The 13,711-nt window shown below is 38.8% G+C and overlaps 1 protein-coding gene across 1 annotated transcript in view; it reads right to left on the bottom strand.

The window, feature by feature from the left end:
- LOC114667470 (aminopeptidase N-like) overlaps nt 1-13,711 on the bottom strand; it is a 108,394-nt gene that overhangs the window by 33,136 nt on the left and 61,547 nt on the right. The window contains exons 11-14 of the mRNA XM_051920884.1: nt 1,715-1,791; nt 789-922; nt 507-562; nt 268-415 (exon numbers count right to left, since the gene is read on the bottom strand). Coding sequence (XP_051776844.1) covers nt 268-415; nt 507-562; nt 789-922; nt 1,715-1,791 — 415 coding nt within the window. The remainder of the gene's footprint in view (nt 1-267; nt 416-506; nt 563-788; nt 923-1,714; nt 1,792-13,711) is intronic.

Genomic DNA, 13,711 nt, shown 5'->3' with positions numbered 1-13,711 from the left:
ATACAGTTAGATAGATAGATAGATAGATAGATAGATAGATAGATAGATAGATAGATAGATAGATAGATAGATAGATAGATAGATAGATAGATAGATAGATAGATAGATAGATAGATAGGAAAAAATTGCTATATTGTGTATTCTTAGCGGTCTCTAGTAAGCATACTCGTAGACAGTCACATTTCAATAGCTGTCTCTAACAAGCTTACATAAACAGACTTGTATGTCAATCTCTAAGGATCCTAAATAGACAGACAGATAACTTACTTGCATCGGTCCATAAATCTCAGTTCGATCAAACATGAGGGAGAGATATTCAAAATTGTCCAGTGCTGATTTCCAGGGCAGATATTCCGTTTCATTGACTAAGTACTTTGTACTGTTCAGGGCCAGTGTAATAGGCACTTTGCCAGCTCTTTAAATGAAACAACAAGTTTCTTGTTATCAGTTTTTTCCAATTTCAGTTCCAAATTTTTCTTGCCAATAAATGCACAAAATAAACTCACCTGGCAAGGTGAAATGAGTCGTCAATGATCTGTGCTCTGTTAATTACTGGGATTACCTATTAATGAAGACAAAAGGTTACCAATGGAGCTGCTGTACTCTTATTAACACAATTTAAACACTATTGATATTCTCAGCTTTCGTGGAGCATATGCTTCCACCAGTGGGATTTACTGTCTTTATGGTAGACTCTTCCCGGCCTGTTATTAAACAATGTTTGCAGATTTCCAAGCAGAAAGGCTATCTGCCCTTAAAAGAAGATGTCTTCCATTGAAGGTGCTCACCGAATGATTACTTTGCAGCTGCCCAAGGAGCTTTTGCCAGTTACTCATGTCGTAATTCACCCTATAGTATCCAGTTACGTTTATGTTGGCCAGCACCCAGTCTGTTGTGTTAGATGTCATGTTTGAGTAGATTTCTGAGGTTTTTGATTAAACAGCACAAGAAGGAAAAAACAGAAAAACAAAAGTTAAATACTTTGGAAAGAGTGAAAAAACGCATAAAACTACACACTAAATTTGTTCTGGTTATACTACAGTTGGTCTAAAAGCAGAATATTAGTAGCAGCATCTTAATAAACACTCATCTCAATAAAATACAGTAGGTTAAGAAATTTGGACATGTACTGTACATTTATTGTAGGTTCACTCTAAAAAGCATTTTGTTATTTTTGGGGGGCTTTTTTGGGAGTCCTTAGAAAAGCTGGAAAAATGAAGCAGACACCTCTTTAAAGTACTGCAGTATAAAAGAGAGCTCATTATCAGTGGTTATTTAATGAATAAGCATTTTGAGTTTTCATTTAATTCTTTTCCCAAAGCCCGGGGGTCCCACAGATTTATTTATTTTTTTCTCTGTTGTTATCTGTACAATTCATAAATGTTAACATATACTTTTTAATATTTAAACTTTTTAAGAATTTAAACAATAATATCACTCGTGGGCTCCCTCCATTCATTTTCTAGACCTGCTTATACAACTCACGCCTGGCAGATCCTACCCATCATGAAGGGCTATGGCAGAAGCAAACCAGAATGGAGCTCCAGTCCATCACAGGGCACACAGTACACTTAGAATGAACAAAACGGGACTGAACTGAATATGATGTGGTCATGCGTTCAGCTGAAAGTCTTTCATTGTAATAATCTCTTTGCTGTGCAGATATGTCTGCTATTAAAACAAGAAGACAGTTAGCTGTACACTGTAGCCATACCTGTTGAGTTCCACAGCCACATCATGGACTGAGCATTTTCACTTTTAATCCATGTAATGGGAACAATCCACGTGTAGCTGAAAAACAGAAATCACAAAGTGACACAGAGAATTCAGTGGTTTGCTGAGTGGAATTTTAAGGTGCAGTAAGGCCATATAAATGTGCTAGGTGCTAGAAAATGAAGGACTGGATGACTACATCAGGCTGAATGAGAAAAAAAAATACAGAGATAATTAACATCTGTGGAAGAATAATTTTAGGATGACATCGCTTTTATCTTAAAGAAATAGCATAAAGGGTTAATTAATGTCAGAAATCTTTGCAGGGGTATCAGGAGACCAGATAAAGGTCAAGTGAACAACAAAATGTTATGAAATATGACTAAGAAATCAGCAGATGTCATGTAAACAACCAGAATGGACAGTTGTTACATGCACAGAAATTTCCAGGGTGGTGGCGCAACTCAAAGGTATAAGAAGGACGCAAATCCTCTTTAATAAAATCCCTGTGTGCGTCCAGGTGTCCGTGTGTGGGTGTCTTCTGGTGAAGTGTGCATGCGCGGGGCACGGTGCGATGCGCGATATTACTGTCAGAGAAAGTTAGAGGCATTTTATGGAAATACAAACCAGTATTATTGCGAGAGGAAATTAAAGGTATACAATACAGTGACGCATATTACAGCCACATACAAGCCAGTGTTACTGTCAGAGGAGATTAAAGGCATATTACCGACGCGCACGCCTGTATTACCGCCAGAGAAAATTAAAGGTGTATTACGGACGTACATGCCAACGGACGTACAAGACGGCATCATTCAATAAGGGCGCGCACAAAAAGGCGACCTCAATTGGTCACAGCGAATAAAGGCACGCGTAAATAAAGATCTGCACCTTTGTTGCTCTTCACATATTCCAGAGCCATTTGAACTAAATTATCTACGAACGCCTTTATTCGCCGCGCTCAATTGAGGTCGCCCTTTTGAAGCTCGCCTTTTTGTGCGCGCCCTTATTGAATAGAGCCGTACAAGACAGTATTACTGTCACAGAAAATTAAAGACACACAATACACGGCGGCAGCCCATGAAGAACGGTCAGCTCAGCAAGTAAACATCAACAAAAGAAAGGCTGAAAGAAAGAAAAATACGACCAACAAAAAGAATGAGGTCAAAGTCCCTTGCCATTTAATATAGACTGTTCCTACTAATGTTTATGCACTACTGTTCTAGCGCCCGTTATTGTAACGGGCTTAATGACTAGTATAATATAATAGACTTTAATTTTACATAAATCAATTGGGCGTAAACCAACGAACCAACTAGAGTAAATGTTTACATTGATTAACACGGTATGTACATTCAGTAGTTTATAAAATGAAACTCTATTGTTTGTTTCTCTGATCATTCTGACTATGCTGTAACAGACTGCTCCCTCCAAGGCATTTTGCTGAGGAGTAATTAAAAGTTATAATGAACAGTTTTTCTCCTGCCTGATGGCTAATTTGTCCTGTTAGAGGATGTTTCTTTCTTTAACTAGGGGGCTTGCCCCCTGCTCACTTTGCTCACCAACTCCCCCAGCCACTTTGTGTCTCTGTCGCTCGCGTATGTGGATTTCACTTTCACCAAACAACAAACCTTTTAATTCTCACGGATACGCCACTTCATTGGGAAGAAACACTACTTTTCCCTGATGGCAACATGAATTAGACAATCTACAAGTCTACGACTTAAAGTTTAAATCCGAACAATATATTTAATCTCTTTTCGCTGTTCCGTTATTTCACTGAGTAATAATTTCTATTTGTTAGCACTAATGCGATCTTTACTATCATCTTTTTGAGACTTTCGAATTTTCATACTTCCATTACCTCTAACCTGCTCTGCATGTGTATCGCACAACATTTTTGAATTCTTTACGACTTCTACTTTGTCATCTTTTCTTTGTCTTTTATTTCCGGTTAAATCTCTTAGCACTAAGTCTCGTCTCGCAGGATGTGAAAGTATCTCTCTGAAAAACTCATGTCTCGTCCCAGGATTTTTTTTATTATAAAAGAGATAAGATGTTAAATTTCTACCACACATCTAACTGAAATAAACACAGAAACCCATGCATATGTCATTTTAATGGACAATAAGGAGGCACAGCCAGTGAGGTAGATGAACTGGTAGTTTGAAATTATAAACTTTGAAAATGGCTATCGACTTTATTTATTATACTTTTACTTTATTATAAAGGTCTTTATGTCTAAAACTCCACCTAGGAAACATGGCCACTGGGCACCATAAAAATGATAAGAGAATATGCCAGGGGAAGTGCAGCAAAACTACAGAAAATAGAAAGGCCAGCCTCAGAAAAATCTTGTTAGTGCAGAAGAAAGGCCATCAAGCTGAAGATCTTAGCTTTATTTTAAAGGTTTGCATGGGTTAAAGAGAATGGCTGTTGTACGCCGCAGTGTCCAAGGGTACTAAAAGATGGTGTGTTTCGAATGTTGAATATTATAAATCAGGTAATTAGAGGCTTTTCTTTATGGATTGTTCTTCAGTCACTTTTGTGCCAATACCAAGAATATCAAATATACTTTTAGTATTACCACAATATGGGAAGGAAATGCTTCTGTTCATCAATCCAAGGTGATTTGGGGTATACAATATGTATATTTTAACCTGAGAATATTGCTCTCACTACCCAAAAACATAATGCAAATACAACGTACCTAACCTTGAAAATGTTTAAAAATTATAATCAGAAAAAGCAAACTTAGCTGCAGCCTGGAAAGCTGATTGCATGTTCAGTATTTGACCAGAAGATATGTGACAGAGACACATACTGCAGTCTAAAGGACTTGGTGCCAGTGACAAACATATTGCGATAAAGGCAATTTGTGAAGACAAACATGTTTGAAGGTATCAGGAGATAACAGAGAGAGAGAGATAACTGAATAGGGAGTGGCAGCAAAAATGAAAGTCATGGGGGCAACAAGGAAATGATAGAAAAAGTAGTCAGTGCTGACAACACATCGTTAATGTGATGTTGTTTATTATTTTCTGATGTGATTTACTGACAGCCTTGATTCAAATAGTATGTTCTTTTCAAACGAAACAGTCCTCCAAAATTACCCTCTCAAATTAACAATGTTTGCAGTTTTTGTTCTCATTTCCATCCATTTTCTACCCTTAAAGACAGCTGAGCTGGTCAGATCTGACTTCTGTAATCTCACAATAATCATCAGCTCATCTCAAGCTGTTCCAAGGTGTTCCCAGGCCGTTTGAGTGTTATTTTCCCTACAGGCCTGGAGTCTATTCCCAATGTACCATGACTGATATACTGTATCTTCCATTGGAGGTGTCCTAGGGGCATCCTGACTACAGGTGCTGGTCATAAAATTAGAATATCATGACAAAGTTGATTTATTTCATGCTCATACTTTTCATGTTCATACCTTTCAGTTGGCCAACATTTCTAAAAATCCTTTTTTTGCATTGGTCTTAATTGATATTCTAATTTTCTGAGATACTGAATTTGGGACTTTCATTAGTTGTCAGTTATAATCATCAACATTAAAAGAAATAAACATTTGAAATACATCAGTCTGTGTGTAATGAATGAATCTAATATAGAAGTTTCACTTTTTGAATGGAATTACTGAAATAAATCAACTTTGTCATGATATTCTAATTTTATGACCAGCACATGTAGATGCCCAAGCTAAATGACCCAATCTTCTCCTCCAGAGGAGTAATGTGTCTAATCGAAGGTGTGCTCAGGATTGTCAAACTCCTCTCTTCAGAGAAAGGAGTCTGTACTTTATGAAACGGCACTGTTATTATTCCTGAACAGTATGGTACCCTTTACTGTCAGTAAATTTGTTTAATTTGTTACGTATATATTTTTACAGTTTGAAAAAATCCCAAACATTTCTATCTGGCTTTAGCAGCCACATCTTACCACCTTAGTTCATGAAAAAAGACAACTAATTTCCCCTTGAGGACAAATAATCTATCTATCTATCTATCTATCTATCTATCTATCTATCTATCTATCTATCTATCTATCTATCTATCTATCTATCTATCTATCTATCTATCTATCTATCTATCTATCTATCTATCTATCTATCTATCTATCTATCTATCTATCTTAAATATTAATCTTAAATAATCTATCTATCTTAAATAATCTCGCCCCATCTTATATATCGGAATGTCTGGCATCTTATATTCCAAATCGTAACCTCAGATCCTCAACTGAGTGCCTCCTTAGAATTCCAAGAGCAAAACTTAAAAGAAGTGGTGAGGCGGCCTTCTGCTGTTATGCACCTAAAATCTGGAATAGCCTGCCAGTAGGAATTTGCCAGGCTAATACATTGGAGCACTTTAAAAAACTGCTGAAAACACATTATTTTAACATGGCTTTCTCATAACTTCACTGTAATTTAATCCTGATACTCTGTATGTCCAATTCATTATAATAACTATTCATGGTGGCTCTAAAATCCGTACTAACCCCTACTCTCTCTTCTGTTTCTTTTTCCGGTTTCTTTGTGGTGGCAGCTTGTGCCACCACCATCTACTCAAAGCACCATGATGTTCCAACAGTGATGAATTAAAAGCCAGAAGTCTGCATGACCATCATCATCAAGTCCTTCTGTGAGAACCTTAAATACAAAGAGGACTATTTCATTTTTGTTAGGTAGAATACCCAGAGGGGACTGGGTGGTCTCATGGCCTGAAACCCCTGCAGATTTTATTTTTTTCTCCAGCCGTCTGGAGTTTTTTTTTGTTTTTTCTGTCCTCCCTGGCCATCGGACCTTACTCTTATTCTATGTTAACTAATGTTGTCTTATTTTAATTTCTTACTTTGTCTTTTATTTTTCTTTTCTTCATTATGTAAAGCACTTTGAGCTACTTTTGTGTATGAAAATGTGCTCTATAAATAAATGTTGTTGTTGTTATCTATCTATCTATCTATCTATCTATCTATCTATCTATCTATCTATCTATCTATCTATCTATCTATCTATCTATCTATCTATCTATCTATCTATCTATCTATCTATCTATCTATCTATCTATCTATCTATCTATCTCTTTCAGACTAAACAGTATTTTTTTAATCTCTTGGTCACACATTACAGAGACGTGTGCCATGATGTTTATTTTTGCTTATCCAGGTGAGGAGCTCCTGTTCACACAGTTTATTTTAGTTTTAACAGTTTAGTTTCAAGTTTTCACATGGCTTATTCTAACCTGTTTAAACAATAATCAGACCTAAAATATTTCAGAATATATTAATTTGTGCACTTGGAGGGCAGGGGCTTGCATCTGACTACATTATTCTGTAATATTAGATAAATGCTGAAAAAACAAATCACCACAAGAAAACATTAGTGGATGAAAGTTACAGCAGAAAACAAGTAGACTAAAATGAATATAAAAACCAAATACCTACACACTGTAAAGAAGGTGGAACATTACAATTACATGCTTCCTCCTATCTTTTTAACTTACAGAGGCCAAGCAGACAAAGCATCAGACCCACTCAAGTTAGATTTCCTTTTCTAAAGCTTTCTAAATGGAGGCTTTGGAACAACAGGGGCACCAGATTTGTAAACAGAGGAATGCCAGTGTCAGCGACAGAGTACCATACCCAAGCATCAATTAATCTTATTTTTAATTCACCTTAAGCCCTAAGGTGGCCTTTGAAACTGTATGCCCAATTCTAGGTTTGCATTTCCCTTACAACATTAATTAGTTCTTGATAGTTTTCAAACTACAATTGTTTTCCTTCTCATTTCAGACATAAGAAATTATGTTATTTAATTAACTAATATAAACTTCTCAAATCCATTAAATTAAATTCTGGGATTCAGGCTGGTTTAGGCTTGTTCCTGAAGTAATGGGTGCAAGGTAGGAACCAACTCTGGACAGAATGCACTACCAGGCCACGACAGGGCTCATTTCCACACCTTCAGTCTCCCTCATACAAAGCCAGTTTAGAATTGCCAGTTAACTGATATTGAATATCTCCCTTTTCATTCTCTTGCTAAATAAAACAATTTTTCTCCTTTCTTGCCCTGCATTTCACACCAAGTAAGCTGTGTTTTGGTTTTCTTAGCTTAGCTAAGTTTTGATCAGGAGACCACGCATTCCAGATACATACAGTATGGACGTCACATTGCACAAGGCATTACAGCAGTATGGCTCTCAACACCTCAAATGTGTGAGTGTAAACATTCAAAAAAGAAAGAAAATAATAAACACACAAAAAAGGCCAAAGAAAAATAATCAAAAGTATACAAATGTGTCAAAGTATCCCTAGATACCTACCTCTATCATGGAAACACCAATCTCCTTGATCAACAATTGAGAATTAACCAAGTTAGAAAATGTATGCATGGCTTGACATTCAGGTAGATTCGGACTTAGTTAACTGATATGAAAGTCAGTGCATTTTACATTTTTTAATTACTTTTTTTTAACACTTTTTAGTTATTTCATGGGCGGCACGGTAGCACAGTGGTAGCACTGTTGCCTCGTAGTTAGGAGACCCGGGTTCGCTTCCCGGGTCCTTCCTGTGTGGAGTTTGCATGTTCTCCCCGTGTCTGCGTGGGTTTCCTCCCACAGTCCAAAGACATGCAGGTTAGGTGGATTGGCGATTCTAAATTGTCCCTGGTGTGTGTCTGCAGTGGGCTGGTGCCCTGCCTGGGATTTGGTTCCTGCCTTGTGCCCTGTGTTGGCTGCGATTAGCTCCAGCAGACCCCTGTGACCCTGTAGTTAGGGTTTAACGGGTTGGATAATGGATGGATAGTTATTTCAGCGAAGAGCCAGTTATTACATTTTGGTTTCTAAACTTATATTCTAAAATAACAGTGATAATAGAATGTAATAACAAGCAATGCTTTACTGCGTTAAATATCTGTTTTTAAACAGCACCTTACAGTGTCACATAGTTAAAAATGGAGTACAAATAGGCTTACGGTGGCTGAATAGCTTTCATACACAGAAGATTCCATTTCAAATGACATCGATTAATGTGCTGTTAATAGTTGTGGAAGGTATGTGACTAAGTGTAGTTTTGTTTTTTTTTTTAACAAAAGGGATCACAAAAACATAAAAACCCCAATAACCTACCAACAAGTATTTACAATAGTAAATACAATCCTCTCTTTCTTAACCTTATTAATACCATTACATGTTAACTTATACTGCATCAACAATAAAGAGAAATTACCAAAAGAAAAATGACTATAAAAAGAAAATAAACAATACTGGCATAAAATTATAATCAATATTACTCCATGAAAGAAAAGCACCTGAAATAAACTCCCCATCTAGATATTAATATTAGTGTAAATACTAAGAACTTGGAAAAGAACTGATTTATTGTATTACTTGTCATTTAGCCCGTTACAATAACGGGCGCTAGAACAGTAGTGCATAAACATTAGTAGGAACAGTCTATATTAAATGGCAAGGGACTTTGACCTCATTCTTTTTGTTGGTCGTATTTTTCTTTCTTTCAGCCTTTCTTTTGTTGATGTTTACTTGCTGAGCTGACCGTTCTTCGTGGGCTGCCGCCGTGTATTGTGTGTCTTTAATTTTCTGTGACAGTAATATTGTCTTGTATGGCTCTATTCAATAAGGGCGCGTAGATAATTTAGTTCAAATGGCTCTGGAATATGTGAAGAGCAACAGGTGCAGATCTTTATTTACGCGCGCGTTTATTCGCTGCGCCCAATTGAGGTCACCCTTTTGAGGCTCGCCTTTTTGTGCGCGCCCTTATTGAAGGATACCGTCTTGTACGTCCGCTGGCTTGTATGTCCGTACGTCCGTAATATACCTTTAATTTTCTCTGGTGGTAATACAGGCGTGCGCGTCGGTAATATGCCTTTAATCTCCTCTGACAGTAATACTGGCTTGTATGTGGCTGTAATATGCGTCACTGTATTGTGTACCTTTAATTTCCTCTCGCACTAATACTGGTTTGTATTTCCGTAAAACGCCTCTAACTTTCTCTGACAGTAATATCGTGCATAGCACCGTGCCCCGCGCATGCGCACTTCACCAGAAGACACCCACACACGGACACCTGGAGGCACATAGGGATTTTATATATATAGATAGGAATACTAACGCTTAACAGTCTCAAAAGACACAGAAGGAAAAGCAACTGTTCAGGCCGTAACCCCAGCTTTTTGTCAAGCTTTATACCACTTAGCGGCTCAAGCTGTTGTTCTGCCTTGTCCTTGCTATTTGTGGCATGATCAGCCTCTTAATGCACTGTACAAACTGCTAAATGCAGTGCGGACCTTGTTATTGGCCCCAGGGCTGTGATTTCTCTGCCCGTATATAAACTGCAGTTCCCTCTCCATTCCCATGCTAATATGTCATCACTTAGGGGAGCTGCATCTTCATATGCACTTTTTAGCTAGTCAATAACATCCTTTATTTACAACTAGGCTGACCTGCCTTTTAAGGCGACCGACTTTTATCCTCAATTTGTGTGCGCTCCATGTGTACATCAGGCATGTAAGTGTAGGGAATGAAAATATCAAAGTGCCCGTTCATAACATCTCCCGAAAACCTACGTTTTTTTATCCCCTCGAGTGCCTGTCCAAACTTGGAGTGTAGGACTCCATAATAATATACTTGAAACTCATAGAGAAAGAACTCTCCCGCTGCCATTAGCTCAGAAATGGTACCATAAAATTGAGACTTAGACATTTCAGTGAGATACTGAAGCTCATTTGTATAAGAGATTCCTGACGGCATCATTGTAAATGGCTGAAACCTTGACCAATTACTTAAAACATGTCGTACAATGTCAGCCCGAATCTGTACCGCTAAAGACGGAGTTTCATGCACTAAATAAGCTATAGATGAGAATAAGCAAGCACCATCTCCCCTGATATTTACTACGCGGTGAGGCATTTGTACTCCATCAACATTAATTATTTCCTTAGACATAATTTTGTCTATTTTTCCAGCGCATCGCGCACAAAAGCAATTGAACGATGGGAGCACCAGAACTCTGCTCACATCACGTCGCAAGCCGCAAGTAGTAAGTCTGTGATAAGCGGAATACCGCTACGCTTTGCACTCACGGGACGGAAGGACAATTCCGACCGCTTTTATATAGTGTCTTGATAGTAATGTGCAGAGAATGCAGCGGTAATGTAGTTAAAAACTGCTGTACTGTATATACTGTTTGTTCAGTACAGTATATGCTTATTGAGAATTTCTTTCTTCATTCATTCATTTCCAGATAAGTGACATTTAAGTAGGGTGTATTTCTCTACAAGTGGCTTGACCAAGCGCCCCCTCTGGGGTTTTGACTAGCTGAGGATCCAAATAGCTGTTAGACAAGTAAAAGTGGAATATCTACAAAATATACAAGTTGAGGTATCCGTTGTCAAGTTAAAATTGAAACATTAAACTAATTATTAGTGAAAGTCGTATAGAGTGTTTCTCTGGTTTAAGACAGATAAGCTTGCAAATTCTCCAGTGCTTTTCAGTGGGAGATTTTTTAAATTTCAAACCTTTGTACAGCACAATATGTTCGAGATATACCGTATTTACTCGTGTACCATGCGCCCTCGTGTAAGACACGCACCCTAATTTTTACAAAGAAAATCATGGAAAAAATTTGCCCTGTGTACGACGCGTGTTGTGATTGTATAGGAAGAGTTTAGGGCACGTTTTCCGCGAAATGCTTCTGTTTTTGTTGCATGACGAAAGAGCGAGTGAGAGAGAGAGAGAGTGCACGCGAGCGAGTGAGCAAGAGAGAGAGAGAGAGCGTGCAAGTGAACGCAAGAGAGAGAGAGCACGAGCGAGCGCGAGAGAGAGAGAGAGAGCGAGTGAGAGAGCCCAAGCTGAAGAAGTAAACATTACAGAAAAAACTTTTCTCGTGTATGATGCGCACCTGATTTTCTAATGCTAATTTTCGGGAAAAAATGTGCGCGTGGTACACGGGTAAATACGGTATTAAGAAAAACTGAACTGTCTTGACAAATTTCTTAAAAGATTAAGCCAGGTTCTGACATACAGTATTTGGGCTATACGGAGCTGAAAAGTTTGTGGACAGACAGACAGACAGACAAACACGGTTATCACAATAGGTACTTTGCGCATTATGTGAGAATAAAAGCCATACAAAAAGTGCATCAAATTGAAAAGTTACCAATCCGTGATGGAGTGCAGGATGTAAAATGGGGCTCTGGTGGCATGTGCACATTAAAAAGGAAGAAGGCAGGGGACTGCTGTCACTCTCAGAATACAAAGATGGCCTGTGTCGACATAGATACTAATATCTAGAAACTGCAGGTCCCAGCCAGTCTAAACTCATCCACTTGTTAGGCACATGAAGATGATTCTGTCAAGCAGGACTGAGATAACAAAGAACATGAACAGATAATAGTGCAGCATCAACGTTTATGAGGGGGTCATTAGTGATACGAACACACGCTATTACAGTGTTGAGGTGGGGTTGGAAACCAGATTAAAAAACTCAAACAAATGGGTGTTATTGAAATATTACACTGACTAATAGGAAAGGAATTCTTCAAATAGAAAAACTAGATTAGGGTTATAAAAGAGGCAGAAGAATTGGGTCAATGGTTGACTTAGTCATATGCAGAAAGCTCTCACAAGCCTGCTGCGTTGGAGAAACTAAGCAGCAGCAAGTCCAGGATGGGTGTGTGGGGGGTCCAACAGGTCAGAGACAGTAGGGGAGGTCTGGCACACACTGGTGATGGTGCACAGAGAATGTGAAGGCGTGGTGGGCACTGTATGTGTGCTTCATCACCACTGTAGGACATTACTCTGGATCACCACTACAAAAAAGATAAGGGAAATGGCCTGTAAGGAAACAAGCAATGCTCTCCCAGGACACAGGAAGGCAAATCATCAAGGACGATAACTCCTCCAACTGTTGAGAGAGTGTATCAACTTCTGGGTGCTGGAAGGCATTTGGGCTCAGAAAGGAATGTATAGGATTGTGCTGTCCCTCAGAGAGTGTCATGGTCTGAGTTCCATCAATCCATCCATTATCCAACCCGCTATATCCTAACTACAAGGTCATGGGGGTCTGCTGGAGCCAATCCCAGCCAACACAGGGCACAAGGCAGGAAACAAACCCCAGGCAGGGCGCCAACCCTCCACAGGGCGCACACACACACACGCACCAAGCACACATCAGAGACAATTTAGGATCGCCAATGCGCCTAACCTGCATGTCTTTGGACTGTGGGAGGAAACCAGAGCACCCACAAACTCCATACAAACTCCACGCAGGCAGGACCCGGGAAGCGAATCCGGGTCTCCTAACTGCAAGGCAGCAATGCTACCCACTGCGCCACTGTTGTATTTTAATTTTTTTGCAATCAATCCTTGACCTTAAAAAATAGCCGAGGCATCATTCTGGCTGCCTCGCGGGCCACGGAATATGATAGGTTTGTGTATTTTTTATTTTAATAGCAAAAAAAAAAAAAAAAAGTTTTACCTCAACACCATTTTGTTAGTGATATGGGTACCGCCATTTTGTACATTCTGTTTGGTCAGGTTACCAAGCAGATGGTAGGCAATGTCAACCTGAAGTGTGTGCTTCAAAGATATAAAGGATGGCATCATGCACTTCCTGGTTCTCCAGGTTTGTAGATACAAAAAAGAAAAGACTAGCATTCTCTTTAGTATTTCAGTCTGATACTTGGCTACACATTCTTTTTGTTAATTTAATACAACTTTTGTCTTTGGTTACATGAAATTGTTTCAGTTTTCAGCTTGTTATGTTATTTAAATTATGATTTTGATGTCATGTTCTGGGCATGTTTATTTTAGTGCTGTCTTCCCGGTGCCAACCTTTGCCTGCTAATAAAACCATGATCCTTCTCTGGAGCCCAGTGGAGTCACTACAGCTAGTGCCTGAGGATGGAGTGCTGCCTTAGAGACCTGGACAGCAGAAAGCAGAAGGTGGCCCAGTGTGCAGGACACCAGGAGCCACTTGA

Source organism: Erpetoichthys calabaricus, chromosome 17 (assembly GCF_900747795.2).
Source record: "Erpetoichthys calabaricus chromosome 17, fErpCal1.3, whole genome shotgun sequence".
Lineage (NCBI taxonomy): Eukaryota > Metazoa > Chordata > Cladistia > Polypteriformes > Polypteridae > Erpetoichthys > Erpetoichthys calabaricus.
The sequence above is the reverse complement of the archived record's forward strand: the minus strand, read 5'-3'. Positions and strand labels throughout refer to the sequence as shown.